The 14101-nt window shown below is 56.8% G+C and overlaps 1 protein-coding gene across 1 annotated transcript; it reads right to left on the reverse strand.

Moving 5' to 3' along the window:
* Positions 1 to 40: 40 nt before the first annotated feature.
* Positions 41 to 12544, reverse strand: LOC139009227 (ubiquitin thioesterase OTUB2). The gene is made up of 6 exons (XM_070413372.1): positions 12379 to 12544; positions 6197 to 6292; positions 5902 to 6020; positions 4478 to 4562; positions 3756 to 3950; positions 41 to 3287 (listed from the first exon to the last, which is right to left on the reverse strand). The coding sequence occupies exons 1-6, from the start codon at positions 12379 to 12381 to the stop codon at positions 3078 to 3080; spliced, it is 708 nt and encodes a 235-aa protein (XP_070269473.1). The 5' UTR covers positions 12382 to 12544; the 3' UTR covers positions 41 to 3077.
* Positions 12545 to 14101: the final 1557 nt, after the last annotated feature.

Genomic DNA, 14101 nt, shown 5'->3' on the forward strand with positions numbered 1-14101 from the left:
AGCCCCACGGGCACCAAATACTAAGTAGCCAGGACAAAAGTTGTTATGGAAACCATTTTAATGGTAGGAAATGTTTTCACCAACTGCCCGGGAAGTTGTAAGGCCTGACCCACATCCCATGGGACCTAGGGCCCCTGGACAGCCACCCAGAGCTCCGGCCCCCACTCCCATTTCCACCCAGTGTGGGAATGTGTGTTTGGTTCTTAGACCATGGTCTGGGAAGTCACAGCGTTCCCCCATCCTGCATGTCCTGTTGCTGCCTCTGGGAAGGGGGAGTTGAGAACATCCCCATCCATAGACCACTCCCTATAGCTGAGCCTTGTAGTAGTTTTCACACAATTGCATTCTACTTGAGTCGTCCTGTCTCCATCTCACTAAGGTGGGAGTTAGGGCTCAGGGAGGGGACGTGTTTTGACCAAGGTCACAGGGAGTCAGTGACAAAGTGAGATTCAAACCCAGGCTGCCTCCCGAGCCTCTTTGTGCCTAAAACAGGAGCTAGGTCAAAGCAAGGATACTCTTCTTTTTGTTGCTAAATATTTCCATTGATTTACAAAGTTTCCTTTGGAAAGAAAGTAATAAATATACAATTATAAAGCAAACTCAAAGCTTTTGGTCTGGAAAGAGATGGCTGTATGGGGTGGGTGGAGAATTGCCCAGGAAGAGTGACTGTTAGCATGGCTGGGTGCTCTAGACCACGCGACTGGATCTGAGCAAATCACACTCTGTCCCGGCTTAGGACTTTTTGACTGTATGATAGTGCACACGTGCTACATGCATTTCGTAGAAACGGCACTTTGAATTTTGATCTTTTCCGAGGCTAGCCACATGGTGGGATTCCCAATTGACGTGGGATACCCTGCTGACGCTGGGTGGCCGCAGCTCCAGGTCAGCCACGAGCGCACGAGGGCAAACCACCGATGCTCTGTAGTTTACTGCCCCCAGCACTGGTTTGTCTTCTCATCCCAGCATGCCTACCAAACGCCCATCTATGTCTCCTGCTTCTGGTGAGAAGAGGAAGGCAATTCTTGAGATGAAACTCAAGATAAATGCCCAACTGGAGGCTGAGCACATGTAAGGTGGGCGGCTAAACTCTGATGTCCGGTAGGTTAGGTGGTAACTGCATTTTTGACTTAAAATATTTTCAAATTATGATGGTTTTTTGGGGACGGAACCCATCCTAAGCCGAGTAGCATCTGTACTTAGAGTGCCGTTCCTTTCTCTCCACAGTGCTTCCCTTAGAGAAAGCAGCTCAGCCCGCCTCTCCCGGGCATTGATTCTAAAGTGGTAGGCTGTCCCCGTGAGCGCTGGCGGGCCCTGGGGCCTAGAAGCACACCATGGGGCAAGTCTCAGAGGGCATTTCTCCAGCCGGTCTGCCAAAGGGAAAACTGCTGTTGTGGACACTACACAAGCCACGGCGGCAGAAAAGTGGCGGCCAGGGCTACTGATGCCGTGCTTGAGAGCCTGGCCGGGGCGCAGGACCCACCTCACACCCGCAGAGTGGCCACGGGATGCTGACATTCACAAACCATGTAACACGTCCCCCCACTTGTCCAGTGCACTCCCAGCCCAGCACTCCTACCCAGAACCGGGTGAGACACTGAACCAATTCAGAGATGAGGGTAAGATTTATATTCCTGTGGACAGTGGCATGATCACTTAGCCCTTGGGTTCAAATTCCAGCCAGCGGCTGATGGGAATGTGGTCCCTGCCGGAATGAAAGCACCCTGACGTCTGTCTTCGCCGAGGCAGATGGATGAGTCAGGTGTGACGCTTGTGTACCAGGACTGGGAGCAGTCTGCTCCAGCCCCTGTGCATTGTGCGTCGTCACACCAGCCGACTCACACTGCAGCACCAGTGGTTTCTAACAACTCCCTGCAGAATGGAGCCTGTGAGAAGAAGGAAGTAACTCGGGCAGTTCCACACCCTGAGTTCTCCATTTCCTCCCGCAGAGCAAGAGAACTAGAACTTGCTAGCAGTGCCCTGGCCAGCCAGGGCTCTTCGAGGTCCTGAGGCAGCAGGTGAGGGTCTTGAGGGGCATGTCCAGGTAGAAAGAGGAGGCGGCTGCCCACCAGGGCTCTTGTCTCTCAGGCAGTTTCCAAACAGAAGTCTCCCCACTGCCAAGTCCTTTGGCTCGCCTTGTTCTTCCCCACCTCACCTCTCGCCAGCCCATATACCGAGCGAAGGAGGGACACAGAGAACCTTACAAAACTTGTCCGCTCTGCTCGGCTGGAGTCCACGGCTGCGTGTGCTGTGTCCACCTGACTGGGTAGCTAGAGTCTACCTCCAGGATATGTTGGGGACAAACAGACAGCTTCCAGGTCCCAGACCCTAATTTTTCTCCAGCGGCGGTCCAAGTGGGGCTGGCGGCAGAACCCAGAAGGGCCAGGCAGGCGGGCCAGGCAGGCAGTCCCGGCCCTGAGAGAGGTAGAGGGGCCCCGACAACTTGCACTTCATGCTGAAGATCCCCTTCTAGACTTTGGCATAAAAGTCTCCGCTTCCTTCTTAAGTTAGGGGTAAGAAAACACTCCTATCATGAATGTTTGGGATGAAGCCTCACATTCACATTGGCCTCAGTGGCCCATGCTTCCTGAAGTCATTCACCCAAGTCCAGTCCGACAGCTGAGTGGACTTGATCCTTTTGTACAGAACTGGGAGTCAGCTGGCCTTGAGCTCTTCCTCCCCACCAGAGAGGCACTGCCCCTGGTGGAGAGAAAGCAAGGGCCCTGGCTGTTAGACAATGGAATGTGGACACTGGCAGAAATGCCTCCAGAGGAAGGCCCAGGCCCAGAGAGAGGAGGTGACCTACCCAAGGTCTCGGGAACTGGGGCAGAGCCAGGGCTCCTGGCTTCTTAGCCCTGAGTTAAAAAGCATTTGACTTTCCATGAAAATAAATACTAAAAATATTGCCAAGTTACCACAGCCCATATTGGTAAGCCTCATTCCCAGTGACTTTGCCCAAAAGGCTGTGTTTTCTGTTTTCTAACTACAGTCTAAATCGCTTAAAAAATTGAAAAGCCATAATGTTCCATTCAGAAGGCAGTCCCGTTAGGTGACAGGCTCCACTTCATGGCCTAAAATTAATCACGTTTATCGGCTGCATAGAGGATGTTGTAGTGGGAAGTTTTATAGAGCAGGTAAACGGAAGGGATGGCAGCCTCGGGGAACACGTGGTGGTTCAGGGCCGTGTCCATCTCGTCCACGTACTCCACCTGCAGGGCAATGCTCAGCGCCTGGGACAGGGCCGTGATCTGGATGTGGTCACACTCCATGGCCATGGGCTCCACTTCCTGCAAAGGCCAAAACGGAAAACCCCAATTTAGGAAGGAAGCCTGGCTCTTGTGTTCCTGGGTCAGAGCGTGCCTGCCGCTCGCTGAGCCCCTGCTGGTTGTGGCCACGCAGGAGTAAGGCCTAGGAGCTACATCTGGAGAAATCCAGATTTGCCTCTGAAAACTGCCCAGTGTTTAAATGTTGGCAGCTCTTTCAGGTTCATGCTATGCATCATAAACAAAACACAACTTGGGGCAAATGTGACTTCGGGGCTGCTATTCCTTAATTAATTATGTCCACAGTCCAGTCCGAAGCCCTATTTCTCAGATGGGAAGTCTGAGGCCCAGAGCCACACAGTTCAGGCAGCTCACGGAGGATGCTGCTGGCTGACCAGGGAGGCTGGTGCTCAAGTCCCCTTGGGAGGGAGGGTGGAGAGCAGAGCCCAGGGCCGGGGATGCGTCCCCACAGCCGAGACCCGGAGGACCTACGTGAGTGCAGAAGTCTTTGATGTCCATCTCCTCGTCGATGAAGTGCCGGAAGAAGTCTGCGCGGTTCCTGATGAAGGCGGAGGTGAGCAGGCGCAGGAACTGCACGATTCTGTCGGAGGCGCTCTGGTCGTTGAACACCTTCAGCAGGCTGGCCACCGAGCCGTCCTTCTCCACCAGCTCCACCACACTGTAAAACTGGGCCCGCGGGTCAGGTGGCACAGCCAGACCCGCCCCGCCGCCCTCCGCCCGCGGGACGCCCGCCACCACATGTTCACTTTTAAATCCTCAAGTCAAGACCGCGCCAAAGCTAAGTAATGAGTGACTCAGCCCGGAGTCAGGTCTAGCGCACAGCAGTGGGGGTCTCCCTCCATCACTCGCTGGGATTGTTACTTAAGAGATTCAGAACTGAGCACCCCCCTTCAGGAATGGGGTCAGGGAGTGGGGTGGAGAGGAAGTAGGGGGAAGAGATTGAGGGGGAGGTTCCAGTCTGAGAGCTACTCTAATGAGGTGCCTCCTCCCAGGGGGAGGGCAGGGCTCTGAGCTCCCTGTCGCCCCACATCCCCATCAGCAGGAAGCACCCCTCAGGCCTTCCCAGCTGGGAGGAGCAAGTGAGGCACAACCACAGAGCCGTGGGCTGGGAAGCGGCTCGGGCCGGAGCCCATCCTGTCTGCTGGGTCAGCGTGGAAGGCCCCGGTGCTCAGCGTCGCCGCAGGTTAACTCACAGCATTAAAGAAGTTTCGGAACTTGTGCTCCTCAAAGCCGGCAGTCAGAAGGTCATTTGGGGTCTGCAGTACACGCTCTTTGAACCTAAAGGGGTAGATGGATGCTTACAGGGAAGTACAGGGAGCGCTGCTGTCACTGTAGCTGTCATCCCCTCTCATCAGCTGTCCCCCAATACAATGAGAAGGCATGTCACTAACAGGTGAAGCACCTCTCTGCCTCTCAGAGCACTGCCTCATGGACCACACACTGACTTGTTCTGTTCTCACTGTGTACAATCCAAGGAGGTGGGTATTATACCCATTTCTCAGATGAGGAAGGTGAGGTAGTCACCACCTGCTCCCAGACAAAGGCCTCTTGGCTCCGTCCCTCCTCCTGTCCCCAGGGTTCATCACCATCTCTGGCCTGGGCCATGCCTGGCCTTTCTTTGCTCCCTTTCTCCACAGGGACCTCCGAGTGACCTCCACAGCCTTCACCCTCAGCACCGGTGTCTGGCCTAGTTCACCAACCTCATCTCTAATCCAGTCCCACAGCCATTCCCCATGTACCTCTCACCCCTTAGTCCCCCTGTCCCCTCAGCCAGGGATGCTCTTCTCAGTAGTGTGCTAGCGACAGTTTGTTCTCATTCACAAGAGCTAATTGTTAAATTTTTAAGAATTTTGCCAATCAGGTGTTAAACACAGCCATTATTTAAAAATCAAGTTATGTGCACTTATAATTAAGTTATGCTAAAAATAAAGATAATACTCAAAACATCATTTTCTGATTATTTTACTATTATATGCTCTTAAGGTTCTCTGTCGGTTGTGTACATATGGTAGGAACACAATGCTATGAATGACTCATTCAAAAGAAGGACCAGGTGGCTTAATTTCTACCCCCTTGGAGAGGATCTATCTTTGGAACAGGAGATGATGGCCTTAACCTGGCAGTTCTCAACCAGGGTGCCTCTCCTACCACACCCGCCCCCCGCCCCCCCCACTCCGCCCCAGGAGATACTGGCAATGTCTGGAGACATTTTTGATTGTCCTGGCTTGAGGAGGGTGCTCCTGACATGGATTGGGTGGAGGCGAGGGATGCTATGAACATCCCACAGAGCACGGGACAGAGGCCAGCCCCACAGCAGAGCGATCCTGCCCGAAATGTCAGCAGTGCCACCACTGAGAAGCCTGCTTAGCCAGGGGTTCGGACACCGGGGTCCACAGGTCAGCCCTGAGTGCTCTGTGACTGTTCGGTCCTTGGCTCCATCCCCGGCCACTTGGCTGCCCCCACCTCCAACACAGCAGGCAGCTGGGCATCCCTGAACATCAATGCCGCTGCCAGGCAGCCCTCCGGCTCCCTCCCTGGGTTAAGTGGGCTGTGCCGAGGAAAAACCCTCGATGAAATTCAGCACCGACGTAGCAGGAGCCCACCCCGTCCCACTCACTTGAGGACCTCTCTGCCCTTCCCCAGCAGCGACTCCAGGTAGGAATAGCCCAGAGCCCGGTAGAAGCAGTTCCCGTCCCCCTTGGTCTTGCGGATGGCGATGAACCTTTTGCTGAGTTCCTGTGGGAGACAGGGCAATGTGGACATCTGCAGCAACACCCCTGCTGTCATCTGCTGTCAGGGCGGGCCCGACCTCCCCCAAGAACACGCTCCCTCCCCTCAGACTGCCCGCCCCTTCAGTCTCCCAACTCCCATCCATCTCATCTACGATCCTCTCCCCCGACCCCCTGCCTCACCTGGATTTTCCTCTGGTAAATCCTGTTTTCAGGATGATCCCGGAGAATTGAGAGAATGTCACATTTCTCTGATATTAGGTGGAAAGATGTTTCAGTCTGAAAGCAAAAAAAGCAAAGTGGGACACTTTCAAAAGCAACTGATGGGCCCTCACCAAGTTCAAAGCCTCTGAACTGCGAGTTACCTGACATCGCGACTGTCACCTTCCCCCAAAAGACATGTGTGAGACGTTACCAGGGTCCTGCATGCCCTGTTCCCTGCAGAGGGAGTCAGGTCGCCCCCCCATGGAAGGTACCATCTGGGACCCGCCGGACTGGTTCATCTTCTAGAATATAATGCCTCAAACCTAGCGAACCTTCATGCTGGAGCACGATATGTTCCCTTGCTGCCTCTGTCCTTCCCATCTCACTCCCTCATTCATTCCTTCTTGCAGTCATCCAACAATTCCCAAACACCAGGTGGCTTAATTTCTACCCCCTTGGAGGTACCAAGCACCAAGTAGTGCTAGAAATGCAGAGGTGGTAGCATCTGGCCGGACGCACCACCTACTGGTGAGAGCTCATATTGCAGCCCAGCTCTGAGTCCACGTCAATTCCAACCCAGAGAGAAACCTCCTGACCCAGAGTCCCTGCCTGGGGCCTCAGGGTGGCTGAGAAGTCACCTGGCAGGGAGCAGGGGATGGCGGCGGGAAGCTCAGTGCCAGGGAAAGTGCAGGAGACTGTCCTAACAGCCACTCCCCTCAGGCCAGGTCTCTGCCTTATGCTTTTCCTGCCAGACTCAGGGCTCAGATGAGTGGGGAGCGGCACCCCTGCCTCCAACGCACCCGGGAACAGCTCTGATTTCAGCACAAAAATAACGTGAGGGGAATCTGGTGTTAAAGCCACTGGGGGTTCAGTTTAAAACCCGTGGCCCTGGTACCTGAGCACAACCCAAGGGGACAGTTCTTACGCAACAGTTCACAGCTGAGAGGTTGGCGTTAATGGGGAGTTTTGTCAACGGAAAGCCAGTTTTCCATCAATTTATTGCCATTGTTTTTGACGAGTGCCTCCACCCACATGAGCCTTTCTGGGGCGGCCTCTCAGCCCCGATTCCTGTACCCAGCATCCAGGGCAGAGGAGAGGTGCTACGACTAAGAAGCATTTTGGGGGGGGGGCCTGGATGCCCCGACCCGTCAATGTGTCCCAAGCCACACGGGCCTTCCTTGGCACAGGACAGCTTGTCAGACCCTCTGAGACCTTTTGTTCACCCGGCTGATTCCCAGGGCCCATCCCAGGCCTTGGACAGAGGAACGAATGAGATGTTTGTTGAATAGATTTCACCCCCCTGTCTGCACCCTCTCCCCTCCAGGAAGAGAATCCCCTGGTCCTTGCAGGTGCCTTTCGTTACTACCCCACGGCTCCTGAACAGCCAGGCCTCAGGCTCACGCCTCTACCTGTACCCCCTGCCGCCCTGTGGACCCCCGCCAACTACCCGTTACTGCATCTGTGAGCACCCTCCAGCCAGGCTCTGAGGTGCTGGTGGGCCTCTCATGGGTCCACCCTGGGCCCCAGCGGCCAGCCCAGCCTCCCTCAGAGGCCACTCTGCAGGGCCATCCTGGGCTGAGTCAGCCTTGTTAACCAGGCCCAGCCGCCCCGAAGCCACAACTCATGGCGTGGCCACAGCTTCCAGCTCCCGACTCCTAGAGGCCAGAGCCTCCAGGCTCGCCCAGCAGCAGGGCAGGCCCAGAACCTGGTCCACCTCCCTCCTAGAAGGTACCATCACTTCCAGAGGCTCCCGGGGGCTCAAGCCTGGTTTTGACTGCCTGGGGCTAGGTCTCCAGAGTGGGCTGGCTCAGGGGCTGTAAGGAAATGCCCTTTTAAATGTCTACTGTAGGAGCGATGTGTAATATACAAATATGTGGAATGATCAAAACAGTTTTACTCAGGTGAGTAATCAAAAATACTTGGAGGCCAAAGACTTAGGAAAGGCCTAGAGCCCTGAATGCGTTTCCTATCGCTGTCTCACAAAGTAGCACAAACTCGGGAACTGAAACAGCATGGACTTACCGTTACCTGTGTTTCCTGGAGGCTCAGGGGAGAACCCATTTCCTTAGGTTTTTCCTTTTCTACCGGCTGCCGCACTCCTTGCTCATGATCCCTTCCTTCCATCCTCCCGGCTCCTTCTCACTCTGACCCGCCTGCCTTCCCCCTTCTAAGGACCCTTGCGATGACACATGGGCCCCCCTGGTAACTCAGGGTATCTCCCCTTCTCGAGAGCCTCACCTTCATCACACCTGTTGTTGCCGTGTGCGGTATCTGTTCAGGGGTTCTGGGATTAGGCTGTGGGTGTCGTTGGGGGGCTATGACTCAGCCCACCATCCCAATGCCCCTTCTCTGCTGTTTAGCTCAGCAAATAGGGAAGACCCTGTGCTTGGGCTCCCATATGTCTTGGGTCACAGTTATTGGCTGGCCTTGCAGAGACCCGGAACTAGAGACTGGCCCCCCCTCTCATTTGATGCCTGAACTTGTACAATATCCTCAGAACTGGTCTCCGGCTCTGACCTCTTCCTGGAGATCTGGCCTCAAATAGTCACCAGCCACTGGCATGTCTGACCAGCACCCCCAAATCACTGTGCCCCTACCTGCTCTCTCACTCCACCTCGGCCTCCCCTCTCAGGTGTCCCCAGCTCCCCTAAAAGCCCCTCCAGCCAGCAGAGCTCACACCGAAGACCCAGGAGTCCTCTTTGCCTCTTCTCCTCCCCCATCAACCCTGCTCCTGGGTCCAACCTGAGCTGCCACCATCTCCCCCAGCCCCAAGAGGCTGCAACAGGGTCCCTAATGGACTCCTGGCTTCCAACCCCACCCCCATCCCGACCATCCGACGCAGCCCCCAGGGCTGGCGGCTCATCATGTATACCAGGTGATGGCATGTCCTTCCTCAACACCCCAATGGCTTCCCTCCCTTGGGAGAAGACTGAGAGGACAGCTCCCACCCTCTACCATCTGGCCTTGCTCCCCTCCCTCTGGCTGAGCCCCAGCCACAGTGACACTCAGGGTGTTCCTCCAGCAAGACACACAGGTTCCTACCTCAGAGCATCCACACCTGCTGTTCCTGCTGACTGCAATGCTCTGCTGCCTCCTCACGTGACTCGGTGACATCACCGCCTGGGACAGGACCACCCAGTTTCATTTCATTCCTCTGACATGCAGGTTCCCTCGTTTATTTGCACACTGTCTCCCTCCAATAGGATGTCAACTCCATAAGAGCAAGGACTCTGCCTTCCAGGACTAGAGCCCCAGTGCCTGGCACCCAGAAATGCTCCAAAACTGCATGCTGAGTGGATGACAGCGAGTGGATGAGCCCGTCTCAGACTCCGGCCGGGCCACTCCCAGCCCCGTGTCCACTGCACTGCCAGAGCGATCATCAAAGTCAACCAGCTCTTCCTGCTCAAAAATATGCTATGGTTCTTCCCACTAGCAGAGTAAAACCCAACCCACGGCGCAACATGTTCTGACCCCGCCTGCTTTTCTTTTCTTTTTTAAAACATATTTTTATTGATTTCAGAGAGGAAGGAAGAGGGAGACAGAGAGAGAATCATTAATCGGCTGCCTCCTACACACCCCACACTGGGGAATCAAGCCCGCAACCCAGGCATGTGCCCTGACCGGGAGTCAAACCATGACCTCTGGTTCATAGGTTGGTGCTCAACCACTGAGCCACACCGGCCGAGCCCCACCTACTTTTCTAGACTCAGCTCTCCCCCCAGCTCCCTGCACCCACACCGACCACTATCTTTCCCTAGAACATTCCATTCTTAACCATATTTCCAGGCCCCCGAGCATACTGTGCCCTCCTGCCTGGGATGCATTCCTCCCATGATCCCTCCTGAAGGAACATCCTTCAACACCCCGTTGCCAAGCCCTCCTGGTGAAGCCCTGCCAGCACTCCCCCTCCCTCAGAGGGTGCTGGCTTCCCGCTGTGCTCCCAAAGCCCTGGTCAGACCTCAGGCCAGGACCAGGGGCTCCGGAAGTGCTTGTGTCCGGCTAGGTCTTGACCAACAGGCACTAAGAGCGGGCAGGCCCTGGCCTTTGTCCTCAGTGCCCAGCATGACTAGAATGCCCACTGGGGTCTTGTCTGACAAGTAAAAGCACCAAGTCACAGAAGGGCCCTGTGGTTTTCTGTTCACTACTGACACCCATGCATTCACCCAACGTTAAATGCACTTGGAGTGAGCATGGGACCCTCACCATCTACAGCCCCTCCCACCCCCCCGTGGCAGCCCCAGGTCTGGTCCTCATCCTTGCCCTGTCTCCCCACGGGGTTCTGTGTCTTCTAGCTGGGACCTTCCTCAAGCGCAGCCCATGACTTTGAAACGGGAAAGGAGAGAAGACACTGCATTTTCCAAAGACATTCTCCTCTGCCCACCACGCACACTCACCACCACTCACACCACACAGCCCAGGGTCCACCACGGTGCCTGGCAAACAGCAGGTGCTCAATAAATGCTGAGTGAATAGAAGAGAACAGACCCACGTAGCCTGTCTCTCTCTTCGCCCGCCCCCTCTTCATTATTAGGGAGGCTGGGTGCCTTGGAGATGTCCAAGTGGGTTGATCACTTCCTCTTGGAGGCACCCAAGCCTCCCAGTGATGGTGACCAGGTGAAGGTGTGATGCTTTTGACCCCACCTGCCCTCTAACTTCCAGTCTCATGAGTCTAGGGCAGGCAGAGCGGCGGGGTCAGAGGTCTCACTGTACAGCACCAAGGGCGGAAGCTGAGGTCCCAGGCCCCACTGTCCCTGCTGTTTCTCAGCTACCCAGTGGTGACCAGGAGGCATCCAGCCTCCAGCTCCAGGTTGGCTAAACCCATTATTACCCCACCTCAGGCTGCTCCCTGGTGGGTGACGCACAAACACCGGGGCCCCTTTCAGGGCAGCAGAGCCAGGCAAGCCCTTGGGCCCTGGGTAGAAGCAGGAAGCGGGTGCCACGCCTCAGCAGCGAGCTGGTTTGTCCAGGACGCTGGGGCTCAGGTGACCTGGCTGCCCACGCCACACCCAGAACGTGCCGGGCCATGACCCGGCTTTGACCCCTGACCCTGCCCAGCAGGATCCGGCAGTAGTGACCCATTTCCATGCCCAGACATGGGGGAAGGAGACCGAGCAAAAAGAACCAGGCACCTGTGCACACCTATTGCCAGGACTCTGATCACAGGAAAAGCCCCCCCCCACCCCCCCCCCCGCCCCTCAGGTGGTCCTCTCGGCAGCCCATTTTACAGATGAGCAAAACGGTGCAAGGGAGGGGACTGGGCCAGCCAAAGCCTCTGGGCTTCCCAAGGGGTGGAGGTGAGATTTGAACGCAGTGCTGTGACTCCCAGGGCCACCCACCTTTCCACTCCACAGGACAGGGGGGTGGGTGGGAGACAGGGGACCCACAGGGGAGGGTTCAGGCCGTCAGCACAGCATCCCCCTGGCTGCCTGGCCCCTCCCCAACCCAGGAAGGTGCCCTGATGTAACAAGAGCACTGGGGCGAGTCCAGAGGCTCAGGTTCAAGTCCAGACTCCCCCAAACCGTCCCAGTCCCCTTCCTGTCTGGGCCTCGTTACCCCACGCGCTCAAGCCCCCGGTTTCTCAGCTCAGACGGGGCTCTGAACCAGGGGCTCCTCCAGTCTTGGCTTCGCCCTCCCTCCTCCCCGTGCGAGTCCTCACTCCGAGCACCTGCGCTTGATGTGCGGCCCAGACGGGATTCTGTGGCCCGGCCACCGCGCACCCCCAGGTCCACGCGTGGGCCTCGGGAGGGGTGTCCGATGGCTGAGCAGCCGACTGGGGTTACTTAACAAAGAGGCGGCAATGCTTAGCCCTGGAGGCCCCCCCGCCCAACCTGGCTCCCGTGAGGGCACCTACCTCGGGGACACCTGGGACTAGCGCGCCTGGGCGGGGGCCATGGGGGCCAGGCTGGGTCCCCTTCGCTGTGCGTCCGCGGGGGGTGGCGGGGTGCGTCCCGGGCCCCGCAGGGCCTTCCGAGGAAGGACGGGGGCCCCTAGCACCCGCCCCGACTCAGTACTCCCGGGGTCCGAACGCCACGGGTCCGCGCTGGGACCTGAGCCTCGCCCCCGACCCCAGTCCCGCGAGTGCACATGCGCCAGGGCGGCGACCCCGCCTCCCGTGCCCACTCCCCGCTCCCCCTCCCCCGCCTCCCCCCACGACCACTGACCATAGTGACCGGAGCTGTCGGGCCAGGTCCCGCCCCAGCGAGGAGCGATCGGTGCGGGAGGGCGCCGCGGAGCCACCGGCTGGCTACGCCGTTGGTTCGGGCGGCAGGGGCCTCGAGGGCTGGGGGGAGAGGGAGGAGAATACACCCGACCGCTCCGCAAACCAGAGGCCAGACCTACGCTGTGTCCCAGCGAGACACACGCCCCGCGATTGACGTCTGAGGCGGGCAATCAGAGGCCGGCGCACAAAACGTCACAGAAAGTGGGTGGGCCTTCACGCGCCTTCAGCCTATGCGCTAGGGTCCATCTGACAGGGTACCGCCCCCTTTTAAAGACACAGAAAGCTTTTAAGTAAGGAAGGCGCACCCTCCGGAAAGAGAGGTTTTCCTTTGTAAAGGCTTCGTTTGTAACCAGAACTGCAAATCGAGGCCTTCTGGGAGATTAGCTGGTCCCCATTCATTCATCAGCAGCGCCATAGAAGTGCACTTGACTGAGATCAGAGAACAGGCACGTAGGGAACGTGTGTCCAACACATCAACTGCCTGCCCTTGTGTGGCTTCTAAGTGATATTTCATCCCCTTCCAACTCACGAATCAGTAGGTTGCCAGGCACCATTAATGTTTGTTGAAGAAATGAACTTCCGGGATTGTTGAGTCTGGGCCTCGGGAATTGTATGGTCACAGATGAGGCAGGGAGCGCGAACCAGGGCTGGTGACTCAGCGGGCATACAAGCTCATTATGACTAAACATCAAACAGGACTGTGTTTCATTCAAAGATGTAGTCACCCGCCCTTGGCCCCTGGAGGAGGTGCATTAGGCAGGGGAGATGTGCGTGGGGAAGGGGGCTCAGTGCACTGCATGTGCCCTTTCTGCCGGTATTAACACCTCCAGGAGCAGGCCGTAAGCTACTCCCCACCCCCCTCCCACGCCCCTGTCTCGGGCACCATGCGTGGCTCCCGGGCAAACACAGGTCTGTGTCTTCCGAGTGCATCTGTTGACTAGGTGGGGAGTGTGGGGGTCAATGGAGCTCAGGCAGCAATCACACTAAGAGCTAATTTTTACTGAGCACTTACTGTGTATCGGGCACTGCCCTAACCTCTCAGCCTTCATTATCTTTCTTAACTTTCTGACATCTAGCGTAGGGAGGTAAACTCACAGCACGCAGGGGGAGTCAATCCCAGGCAGCCTGAGTCAAATCCAGAGCTGGTTTTGAATGCACCGTGCATGTGACTGCAGGGGGGCCATTGCACACCCCTCGCCCCTATTTTTGGAGAGTTTCTGCTCTTTGTTTTTTACAGCCTAGGAAGCCAGAGAGGTGACAGAGCAGTCCATGGGGCTCAGCGAGGAAGAAGCCCGGCTGGGCTGGATCCGCAGACTCCTGACTCCTCAGCTGGTGCTCATTCCAGGCTGTTAGGCTTCACTCAGTGGAGGAATGACTGAGTCAGAGCGGTCACATGGGTGCAGGTGAGGAGGAAAGGGCTGGCGGGGCCATTGCCTGGGGACTGGTCTCAGGCTTAGCCCTGGTTGAGCCCACATCCAAGGCATTTGGGGTCCCCAGGAGGAGGACCCTGAGTGAGCTGGGGCTTCTAGGAACCCTCGTGTTGGATCGCACTAAGCCCTGAGCCCCTGACCCACTCTCCTCCCTGCTCCAGCCACGGCAGCTCCAAACTGAGTCAACCTTGCGGTGTGGAAGGGCACTGGGCTGGTTTGCAGCAACCCTGGGCC

The sequence above is a fragment of the Myotis yumanensis genome, unplaced genomic scaffold (assembly GCF_028538775.1).
Source record: "Myotis yumanensis isolate MYYU_CA2020_CCGP unplaced genomic scaffold, mMyoYum1.0.hap1 SCAF_1, whole genome shotgun sequence".
Classification (NCBI taxonomy): Eukaryota; Metazoa; Chordata; class Mammalia; order Chiroptera; family Vespertilionidae; genus Myotis; species Myotis yumanensis.